This window comes from Gadus chalcogrammus, chromosome 8, assembly GCF_026213295.1.
Source record: "Gadus chalcogrammus isolate NIFS_2021 chromosome 8, NIFS_Gcha_1.0, whole genome shotgun sequence".
In the NCBI taxonomy this organism is placed as follows: domain Eukaryota; kingdom Metazoa; phylum Chordata; class Actinopteri; order Gadiformes; family Gadidae; genus Gadus; species Gadus chalcogrammus.
The window spans coordinates 19881397-19893717 of NC_079419.1; the positions used below are offsets into that span (position 1 = coordinate 19881397).

The 12321-nt window shown below is 45.0% G+C and overlaps 1 protein-coding gene across 2 annotated transcripts in view; it reads right to left on the bottom strand.

Annotated features, from left to right (window-relative positions):
• Positions 1-11808, bottom strand: part of pkn2a (protein kinase N2a) — a 33928-nt gene extending 22120 nt beyond the window's left edge. For both annotated transcript variants that reach the window (XM_056597757.1, XM_056597756.1), the window contains exons 1-3: positions 11463-11808; positions 3598-3762; positions 2805-2940 (exon numbers count right to left, since the gene is read on the bottom strand). In XM_056597757.1, coding sequence (XP_056453732.1) covers positions 2805-2940; positions 3598-3762; positions 11463-11483 — 322 coding nt within the window. In that variant the 5' untranslated portion in view covers positions 11484-11808. The remainder of the gene's footprint in view (positions 1-2804; positions 2941-3597; positions 3763-11462) is intronic.
• Between the last annotated feature and the right edge of the window lie 513 nt (positions 11809-12321).

The following is a 12321-nucleotide window of genomic DNA, read 5'->3' on the forward strand; positions in this document are numbered from 1 at the left end:
AAAGGAAAGAAATCAAATGAGGAACCTTCCAAGCAGTAGTTCTTTGAAGATGAGGGACCGGCTCGTTGAGAAACCACAAACACCACAGCCTGCGACAGGGTGCCTGTGTCATAATAATGTCAGCAGGAAATAGAGGGAAAAAAATAAATAACAAGAGTGATTCAGGGCCAGTGATTCATCTAACCTAAGTCGCAATAAGAAGAGAGGGAGCATGAAACAAAGAGAGTCAGACAATCCAGGTTGTAGTTTCTGTTGATGGACACACACACACACACACACACACACACACACACACACACACACACACACACACACACACACACACACACACACACACACACACACACACACACACACACACACACACACACACACGCGCGCATAACTAGAAAAACCCGCTAGGATGTTCGACTGTTGCATGATTGACTCACATGAAAGCCACCAGAGCTTCTGTAGGAGAAACCTTGTGTCAAAGTGTCAGGTATACCCTCAGTCTCATCCTTGTCCAGTTGTAAGCATATTTCATTTAATTGCATATTTGGTGATTTGGCTGCAGTCAACCGTCCCCGACAGTCCAAGTTAGTTTGTTCAGGAAAGAAAAAAACGTTTAGCACACAAACTGGGGTTAGACCGAGACAGCAGTGTGTCTGTTGTGCTGTACCATTAAAGAGAACGGGTGACATGAGTGGCACCTACATTTCTGGCACCGATTTTAAATTAACCGAACCACCCACCACCAGCTTACGGAAAGCAGGCAAACAGTTCCCCTCAGAAGCTGGCATAACTGACATACATAATACATCACGTCAAAAGAGAAAGTTGGGACTGACAGAATGCAAGACACGGCTGCAAAGTGTTACACCAGGCATTCAGTGCCACTGCCCTTTCAGGGACAGAGGCCGGTGTTCAAACGGCGCCCTATCAGACAAATTAATTAACAGGCTCAATTATGCAAAGGTTGGAATGTTTTCTGATCTACTTCTGCTCCCCCTCTTTGGTTGTCTACCCGTACACACTACAGTCTGTAGCAGGCAATATGTGTGAATGACAGGTGTGTTGATGGCACACTGCACACACATGTATGCAGTGCACATAACCAGACGGCAAGCCAGCCAGGACACACTCCCCCGACTAGGTAGCAGGCGGGTGATGTGGTTGGTGGATGCAATGGAGGAGTCATCCCCTCCTCTCAGAGCTCTTTGTATACATTAGCACCCATAGCGTATCTCCAGACTGAACAGCTCATAGACAGCCGACAAAGTATACTCTCCCCCTCGCCCCCCACACCTCATTCCTTCCTTCAGCCAATCTAAACTGAATCCAATGGTGGGCCGCTGGAAAGAAGGAAAAAAACCTGCTGACAATGACCGCCATATAACAATGGCCGACCAAGGGAAAAAGATTTGTTGTCATTACAAATCACTTAGAACGTGTTTATGATGACCGCAGGAAAGCAGGGCTGAAATCGGACAGAGGGCGGCGATGACTTCAGCGCCAGGGTCCCAAGCATCTGCTGTTGTGGATGAGGTCACGGCAGAGGGAAGCGGGGAAACCTGATGGGTGAGCACACACTCCCAGGGCTTCCACGACCAGACGCAGCATCTGAACACAGCTCAGACCATGTGTGGCGTGGGGATAGGAGGGCTGACAGAAAGCAGAACACAACACCTGGACCTGGGCTCCACAAGCAGAATAAAAATAGACTCTTAAACACTGCATGTGGGGCTCAACAAGAGGGGAACGCCAAGATCCATACAAACAATGAATATGTTGTCCTTTGAGTCAAAGTCTTTCAGCCAAAGTGACTCAGTGCTTCCTCCCAGGTGACTCACATGTCGTTAGAGAGCAGGTAGGGGTTACACGTCTTGCTCAATGAGGAGTACAGGTAGACCGCAGACATGGGGGTTCAAACCAGGAGCCATTTAATTAACTAACAGAGAACCTACCAAACCACTATCCCACTAACTTATCCTAGAGGCAAGAACCTGTGTTTCTAGTATGAACGCGCCAGGTTTAAAACAGAAGTAATGTGTTGACTTAGATAAGGTCTATCGCTGTAGTCTCCAAAGCTCCAGTGCATTCTCCTGACAACCAGTCACTGAACAAAAGCACTTACTCCCTCCAAGAGGTCACGTAGTCATGTTAAACTTGGTTGTGCTCAACCCTGCTGTTGACCATAGATGAACATGACCTTCACAACAGGCACAACACACACAAACAAACAACCTTGTTGAATAACTTCTTAAACCGCTACAATATCAGCACATTCTATCAGTGTGTGTGCGTTTGTTACCACCTGTGAAACGTGGAATGCAACTATGTCGGCTACAAGGCTTGAGTGTGTCACTTTCAAAGATTGGAGGACCGTGTGTGTGTGTGTGTGTGTGTGTGTGTGTGTGTGTGTGTGTGTGTGTGTGTGTGTGTGTGTGTGTGTGTGTGTGTGTGTGTGTGTGTGTGTGTGTGTGTGTGTGTGTGTGTGTGTGTGTGCGTGCGCGTGTGTGTCTTATGGTGGCAACACATGCTCATTATTCTTTTGTCCTCGGTTCGACTGAAGTTATGACATGCCTCCTATATAATAAGAGCTAAAACAACTGTAGCATTAGTGTGCTCTGGAAGAAACACACCCACAATTAATAAAAGCACTACCTAGCTGTGGCCCGCTCACACAGAAACAGATTGTCAGCAGCACTGTGTAAGTGATTAAGCATTACCATAGCTTATCTGACCCTAAGCTTATCTCACTATTAATAGTTTACCGATTACTCAAATGCAACCGTGACCAAGTGTTTCATGTGCATAGTCACCGAGCAGCTCCTCCGGGTCTTTGACCACGAGGTGGGCGTTGAGCTCCTGCAGCTCCAGATGCAGCTCCTCCACCTTCTTGCTGGACTTCTTCAGCATGTTGTCCACGTAGGCCAGGCTCTTCTTGTCCGTGGTCACCTTGAAGCACGCCAGGAGAGAGGCGTTAATGTGTCATGAGAACAGAGCCAGAGGAGCCTTGTAGCAGTGCAGGGTGATGCAATGCATGATCATGAACATTGTTATTTAACACAATAATCCTTCACCACGAGGTAAGGATATGGGCCTCATTCACTTAGCGGCTAACTTGGATCCATCTTGGTTCTAGACGCAAGCTTGATGGTGGAAATTCATTTGTGATTCTACATTTCCAAGTTGATGTACAATTTAAACATGGTGAAGTTGGGAAGAACAATGGTATGCATTTCAAATTATAACGATTTCAACCTCACGTTGAAATCATTTAGGTAAGTATCTTTAAAAATGTTTACAAAACATAAGGATCCCATGATGACTGGTGAGAATCTATAGAGTCTACATCTCGTTACATGTTACCTTGGGTCCACTAGACTGAGTCCAAGTCTCGTTACATGGGTCCAATAGACTGAATCTACTTCTCATTACATGGGTCCACTAGACGGAGTCTAAGTTTCGTTACATGGGTCCACTAGACTGAGTCTACGTCTCGTTACATGGGTCCACTAGACTGAGTCTACTTCTCGTTACATGGGTCCACTAGACTGAGTCTACGTCTCGTTACATGGGTCCACTAGACTGAGGCTACATCTTGTTGGGTACCTTGCGCAGGTTCTCTGCTCCCTCCTTGATCTTGAGCTCTTTGCGGATCTCGCGGCGGATCTGGTCCTTGATCTCGTCCAGTTTCTGCTGGACCATGGTGTCCGACAGATCCAGGTTCTGGCCAAGTCCCAGCTGTTCCGACACCAGCTGGCCCCTGGCATCCCCCTGGACACCCAGGTGAAGAGGAGGAGAAGCAGGATGAGGAAGAAGAATAGAGGAGGAGGAGGAGGAGGAGGAGGAGGAGGAAGGGGAGGGCAGAAGGGGAGGATGGCATGAAAAAAAAGGAGGAGAGAAAAGAGAGGCAAGTAATTAAAAACAAACATGGCTCTTGCCGACGCCGTTTTAGAAGGACCTCTTCAGTCCGAGTGGATTTCAGTATGAGAGAATACACCTCAGTAATTACTGGGGCTATTTTTTGTACAACTTTCTAGCACACTTCTGTCCGCTTCCCGTTGCCATGAGGGCGATCTCATGATAATCTTGTCATACAATAATAAACAACTGTAATTTCCTTCTTTCTATAACCCCATTTTAAACATGAAACTTTACCAAGAGAATATTTTATTCAGCGAGTATTGCCCTGGTAACTGTGTTTTTAAATTGTTTTCTGATGATCTTCATCTTTTAGTCACCTAAATCTCAGACATACAGCCTCTTTGCAGGAAATTGAAATCAAATTCTAAACAAATACCATTGTGACACAGAACCACTTTCATCACCACAGATGTTCCCACTTTCTGGTCTGGAAAGAAGAAAATGAACTGAACGTTTGCTTTTCTGAAGGAATACACCGCAAATCTGTGACATTTAAAGTATGGATTCTCCCAATTATAGTGTTTCTTTTTCTGTATACCGTATTTTCCGGACTATACGTCGCTCCCGAGTATTAGTCGCATCAGTCAAAAAATGCTCCATGACGAGGAAAAAAACATATATACGTCGCATCGGTGTATAAGTCGCATTTATTTTTAAACATTTAAACAAGAACGTTTAGTCTGGAGAGACTGAATAAAATTGCAATAGCAATATAGGTGTGTCGGTCCCACTCGTAGTTGAGAGTATACCGAATTCAGTGACACCGGGATTCCACCGGACGGGTATGCGCCGCGGTCCTAAACCTGAGCGCACGATCGGGAGGTGGAAGTTGCGCTCACAAGTCCAGCGGAGGGCTCCAGTTTTCGCCGGCCAAGTCATGCGCTGTGATATGTGTGACAGCTATGTTGTACAACATTGCAGCTAAGGCTGGGGTAGCTTTGGTTGAACCGGAGGACATTGAGGACGATGACGACGAGAATATAATTTATTCGGTGGTGCAGTAGGCTTGCAGCGTTCAGTTGTAGGCCTAATGAATGACGGTGCCATCTTGCGGCCGAAGATTATGTACGCACAATTTTGGCATATAAGTCGCTTCGAAATATAAGTCGCAGGGCAAGCCAAACTACAAAAAAACCGCGACTTATAGTCCGGAAAATACGGTAGGTGCTGTATCATTTCAGCACTAGATCATACCAAATCAAGGTGCTCGATTTAACACCATCCTAAACAATATGCTCTGTTGAGGATGCCGTATTTCTTGATTACTAAGGCCATGTCCACCAATTTCTCCGTATTGGTGGACTGATTGCAAAGACGCATCTAGTTGTAGTAACACTGTAGTACATAATACAGGCCTATATGTGGCGCTGTTTCTGCTACAGAACTCTACCATAAGAAGAAGAGGAGGGCTGAGCATTTGCATCAAGCCTGCTAGCTGTATACAAACAGAGTCAAAGAAGAAGAAACCAAGAAACCTTGTAGATTGAGCAGAAAATATATAAGTACAGTTAGTAATTATATTTATCCAACGTTGCCCACCAGGTGGGTGGAGTGATGACGTCATCGATTGCGTATCTGGGGTTCTCAAGAATCCTAAAAACCCGGGAGCTGGTTTCAAAAGGGTGCGCAGGCACAGAAAACTGGGTCCTTCTGGACGCTCGGCCCAAACATGCAAGACTTCCGTGTTTTTACACAAAACTCGTAGCCGTGTGGACAGGGCCTGAGACACATCATTTTGGTCAGCCATAAAAGCAGCAGCTGGAACTACAGTTTTATTTATTATTTCATTTAGCAAAGGGACTGATAGTGAATGCCTCCAGGCAGGCTGTGGAAATTGGGGTTTGAACCAGGAACCTTTTCGGCTGGGACTCGGCCTTCCTACCTACCACGCTATCCTGCCTCAACAACAACTCCTAGACATCCACCGAAAACCAACTTTGAGGTTTCCGCAATAACGAGTCAATCATTACCAATGACGACACCTATGCTGATCAGGTCGTTATACCGATAGAGATCACATCAAAGTGGAAGTGGTGGATAGGTTTGATGAATGGAGGATCCTAGGCTGGACTTCAAAAAGCCTACGCCCCTATACCCTGTATCTGGGAATCTGAACTAACAAGGGATTAGGAGGTTACATCATAAACAGGTCTGGGTTTAAAAGGTGACAGGTGAGGTGCTGCAGGCAAGATGTGAGATTAAACGTCGCCGGCCCAGACGCAACAATGCTAATGAGGACTGCAAAGAATTGATCAGCAAGTTGGTGTTCCAAGATCTTGGCAATAAGTCAAACTTTGACAAACTCAATAACCGACCACCGGCAAATCAATGAAAACACTATCCCTCCGTGTGTGGAAACAGATACAAAAATGCTCAGGCTTTTTGTATCTGTATATTGAAAATGATAACCTTTTCCATGGATTTTAATATGTCAATCAACTTGACTTAAATCTAACAATTTGTTCCGTTTAATGTTTTAGAGATTCACTTTGCAGGCTAAAATTCTGACTGTAAAACACTTTTATATATACAAAGTAATATTTATAATAAAATGATGAATCGTACCAGTAATTAAATGTCTCCATTTTACATAGACAATTCTCCCATTCGAATGACACTATTCAAAAGCTCTCCTCGCAGTGGCCGTGTGCACGCTGTACTGTACACATTTACCCTTCACATTCCCATACACATTAACAGCTCCAGCACAGGGAACCTTTCACAAGGCTACGCTCCGCCAGACGGTGGTCCTGATAAGAGCTACACTGAAACCACACAGCGCGTCCATGTAGATCTATGGCTCGGGTGGCTGTAGAAAACCTCACATTCTGAACCCTTAACCTCCTTTAAAGAAGTCCAGATGGGAACCCTCCATCAACTCAGAAAGTGGATGTACCTCGTTTGCTAAATCATCTCAAATCAATTATTTCAATTAATGCGAATGGCTTGCCTGGCAGGCAAAACCCAAGACAAACACTGGTGCCATACTGTAGCTCCATATTTTTAATTAATACACAGGTGACATAAGCCTCCAGAGGCCATAAAAAAACATCCTGAGTCATTGGTTTCTCTCCGTCTCCCTCTCTCCTGCTTTTAATCAATACAGCGTTAAGGGGCGACACGGCACCTTACCAGGACATCCTCCCCGTCCGACGGCTCCGGCTCGGCCATGGTGTCGTCTGAGCGGACCAGCTCACGCATGCTCCACAGACAGACTAGGGTCCCTTATGGGCCATCTAACAACACAGGCCGCGGTCCTGGCGTGTCCACCGAGGGTTCCTCCTGTTTACTGCTGCAGTGGCATCCTTAAAGCCCAACACTAGTCAAGGCCCCACGGCTGGCACGCGCCCCAGCCAAAGAGACACAGACCAGAGCCATACATTCAAAGTCACTGTGTTACCCTGTGTATGTGTCTCTCTCTCTTTCTCTTTCGCTCACACTGGCCCTTTCTTTCTCTCTCACAGACATACACACACACATACACACACCGGGAGTGTGAGCTAGACAGTGAAAGCTAAAAATGCACACACACGCACACACACACACACACACACACACACACACACACACACACACATAAACCGTCTGAGGGACAGCCAAATCCCTCTTAGCTGGTCGCTGTGTGAGGTCACAACAGCCTAGAATGGCACCTAATCTCACTCTGGGCAGCGAACTGCATGTAAATGAACCACTGTTTGAAATCATCATGCCACCAGGCCATGGAGAGGGCCGTTCCTGGGAAAGCAGTGGGTATATGGTGTGGCGGTTCAGAGACCAGTGACAGCTGCCTGGTATAAAAAGTAGAGGTGGGCTGGCCTACACTGAAATATAGTTCAAGAACACCACCAGACATGTGTTGATGAACTCTTTGTTTGAAGCCTGGGGACCGTTAGTTTGATTTATTAAACCCGCAACATAGCTGAGTTTTACTCGTGATGTTGCTAAATATGCCAGAGCAGGTTATGGATGCGTGTATCCTTGTAACGCATTAAGGATGAGTGGCAACCAACGCATGGCTTCTGTACACATTGCACAGATCATGATGACCATCTTTGTCCTCAAACCTTAACTGCAGACTCAAGAACACCACCAGGCCAGAGGACTAGCAAGTGGAAATAAACAACACTGTTCATGGTTTCGCACAGACTTTACAGCTTAGGCGGCCACCTAAGAAACACGCCTGTCGCCTTTCCTAAGATGTCTAAAAAAAATAAAATATAATAATAATGTTATATATTTTTTTGGGATTGCAAAATTACACAAAAGTATAAAATAATCTAAACTTCATACACTCTCTGTGTATAGATCAGCCTGCAGGGCAACAGTCTGACAGCCTGCATGAAAATAAGCTTAAAGGGTCCACCGGTAAAAGAGTTCACCCCCACGGTCTCATGGCAAACCCCGCCACCTTAAAGTGGGTCCCCCCTCACTGAAAGCGTCTTCGAGTGTCTAGAAAAGCGCTATATAAATTCAATCCATTATTTTTATTAACTAACAAATGCTCTTGTGAAACCCTGCTGTTTCTGGATGGACTGCTGTTTAATGGAGCTAGCTTTAGGGGCGTCCTTCAGGTATAATTGTAACTTGTGCAGCCAAGTATGACCCCAGTCGTCATACAGAATAAATTCTCAAATAGATGGAGTGGGCAGTGTTTAAAGCACACTGCCCATACACCCCCAGACCCACGCACTGTGGGGTGCCGTGCCGCATCTGTGCAGCGTTTCATAGTACAGCTCAAATAGATCTAGTGTTGCGACACATGCGAGTAAGAGTCCAAAACAATAAGGCGAGCGTCAGTTGGGCAATGGAACAGGTACGCGTGGTTCCTTGAGTTGCATTAACCCCACCTCTCTACCTACCTACCCTGCCTCATAGAGGGTACACCTTGTCTCGTGCACACAGCTCCGGCCTCGGCAGGCTATACCTTCCACATGAGTCATGGGTAAGATGGAGGTCAGAACTCCTGGAAGTACGTAGGCTTCAAAGGGTAATGCGCTGGTGAGTGGGGAGAGGGAATTAGGGGGGAGGGGTAGTCAAGAAGACCACCAGAAAAAAGGGACCTATTTTACAAGAAACAATGCAAGGAAATCCCCAATAGGCCAATCTGATAAGGTGGAAAGAAAAAGAAAAGAAAATAACAAGAACGCCATATTGCCTCGAGACGTCTGCTGGTCTTATTTGAGATAAAACAAAGGGAGAGTTAGAATGACAGCCCACAGCAGGGGAGTTGGCTAATAAGAAACATGGGCTTTTTCCATACAGGGATGTTTCGTTTTTCTCCTGTAACAATTTTTGTTGCTGTGGTTACCATTGCTGATGGGTTGGAGTTGCAGGCATTGCACAATATATTTTACCTCACGAGGCCGATGCTTCATCTAATCTATAGGAACTGGCCTACTCTCGATGGAAGGTGGAGACAGATTAGAGTGAGGCCTCTGCACAATGTCCAGTTGTTGTGGAAAACTTGCTCATGTAGCACTTACTTAAAAGGTGTAAAACTTGCTTTGATTGTTCTGAACCTAGGCTCCAAGTAGCTTTTGTTTAAACCGTCTGCAGAGTGTAAACGTAACCTTTATAAGCGACGGACAGTCTTAGGCATACACCTTATCTTAACTTGCTCTGTTTGTTCTTCTGTTCAGCCTGCAGAGACAACAGTGGCCTACAAAACTCACAATCCCGATACTGACAGAACCGATTGTCATGGGGGGGCTTAGACGCACCAAACAACAAAATAACTTTGTCTTTCAGAAACTGCAAGGGTAAAGCCTTTCCTTAACATATTGCAAGCTCTCCAAAAAATAATGTTGGTACAAACCTGAAACTTATCAAAGATCTACAAAAATATGAAACAAAACACCAGCCTCTGAACCCCAAGCATAAGCAGGTTAACTCAGCTCTTTAAGCCCTGGAAGCTCCAACAAACAAGCACTCCATTCAGACAATTGTCCACCACAAGAGGCTAAGGCCACCACTCTATATCCAGGCTCTATGCGTGAAGGCCAAGTCTGTGCCATTTCAACACAGGGCCTACTAGGCCATGCCTGACAACCTGACACCCTGCCCTCTTACCCCCACAGCTGGTCCCATACTTCTGGACCACGCTTGCCCGCTTGACCCAGGAATAGAAACACTAGGGCCAAACTTGAGTCCCAGCCTGGACAAACGCAGGCTGTACCCAGGCTCCCACTGTAGTCCATGGTCGTCTGAGATCCAGGCAGTAGACGCTTTTGAGTGTGTTTTACTGATGTTATGCATGTTTTTACAGACACACAGAGGGCCAGGAGGTAGTTTTCTTAGAAGATCAAGTGTAGTCACAATACCAATGTGGCTGACTAACAACTATTCATTGCACACCAAAATCCTTTAATCAACTACTTTAAGTGTGTTGTATTTATTCTTCTCAGTGTAGCAATTTGGGAGGTACAGTGTTGTGTAAAGAACTTGGCTACATTCTTGATGCACTATAAAAGACCAGTAAACTACCTCAATAAATCCCTAATTGGAACAGGGTTAATCATAGGTTATTAAAAATACTTGGACCAGGGTGACCAGCATCACTGACTAAAGGACCAGGATTGGTTTAATTGTATGTAACATTAAAGAAGAGTCGAGAATAGTCTACGGTTACAAAAAGTATTTCAAAACAACAACTATTGCTGGATTTACGTTTTCATTTCAATGCATGTGACGGTTCGGTGTAAATAACAATAAAAAAACAACGTGGTCTTCCTAGATGCTGCGGAGGTAGAGACCCGATACTGAATCCCCGTGCAACGGATTGGTCTCTAAGTTGCGGATGACCAACGCTGATACTTTGATAGATGTCAGAAAGTCATATTTGAGCAGTGACGTCATTACAGTGAAACCACACGATTGTCTGAGTCATGACGTTTAAAGAGAATAATAAAAGAAACTTTATCGGATTATGTTTTCGTTTACTGAATCCCAGAATGTATTTTCCACATACAGCTTTGGGGTATGCTTCTGTAAAACGTGTTGTTTGATGGGAATGCGTCTATTGACTATTGACCGATCAGTCCATAATATCTGACGAATTAAAACGCGTAACTCAAAATGAATCTCTCCATCTCAAAATCAATGAGCTCTGTTTACAAAAGATTAAGTTGGAGAAACTCACTATATTCAAATTCACCACAACGTTACCCAGGAGAGAAGACGATCTCCAGGAGTAACATTGAGAATTCTGTAGCGATGAAGTACATCTATTTCACTTTCACTACAGAATAGAAGCCCGTTAAACGTGTATCATAAGCACGCTTTGAGTCCACATGGTTTCCGATCACGTTTTGCAACAGATTACAATGTGCAAACTGGGATAATTGTCTCCCAGGCCTCGATCCATAGTTAATTCCCAGACAACCCCTTTAGGATAAGGCAGAGTTAACCTGAAAAGTGTACAACAGTCACCTTCCTCCTGGCGATATGGCTTTGAACAAATTATACGTTACAAAGTCACTTACTGGCTTGATAATTTACTCTTTTTTAAACAAGTTTGCGCACTTTTCGGAAGAGTTGTCAACTTTTCCTACCTGCACGGAATCGGCGGCCATCTTGGTTTTCAACTTTGAATCAAGTCCTCCGGAGAGAGGGGAGGTGGTGCTCAACTTTCCCTCTCTTGTGACCAAAATAAGTTATTCTTTGACCAAACCATCGGTCATCTCTGCAAAACCGGAAATTCCATGTCGTCTTTACACTTCGTTTACGTTCTTACAGTGTCCAAACACTCCCCCCCACCCCCAAGAGGAGCCTATTCATAAATACACAGGAGGAATACGTCTGTCCCAGCAGTCCTGGTGGAGCGCGAGGCGGCGGTGAGTGGGACCGCCCGCCGGAGCCGCGCGCTGTGTGCACCCGCTCGACCCAGCGGCATAACCGGCGCTCACTCTCGCGACCAGACTCTATTCACACATCCCCACGTGATCAGAAACTTTATAACCATATCTATTCTCACTGTCAACACGCCGACATTATCTTGGTGGAAGAATACTATCAAGGTACTATTAGGCTCTTTCTTTTCTACTGGGTTACTACTAGGCTATAAATAAATACATATATAGGCCTATATAGATATATATATATAGATATATAGATATCTATATAGGCCTATATATACACACACACACACAGTATATAGGCCTACATAGATATCTATAAAGATATATTATAGGTCTTTATATATATGTGTGTGTCTGTGTGTGTGTGGTGTGTGTGTGTGTGTGTGTGTGTGTGTGTGTGTGTGTGTGTGTGTGTGTGTGTGTGTGTGTGTGTGTGTGTGTGTGTGTGTGTGTGTGTGTGTGTTTGTGTATGTGTATGTGTCCTTACTAATAGTTTTGCTCACTGTATGAATTCAATTCACATCTTGATTGAAATAAGAATGTCAATATAATT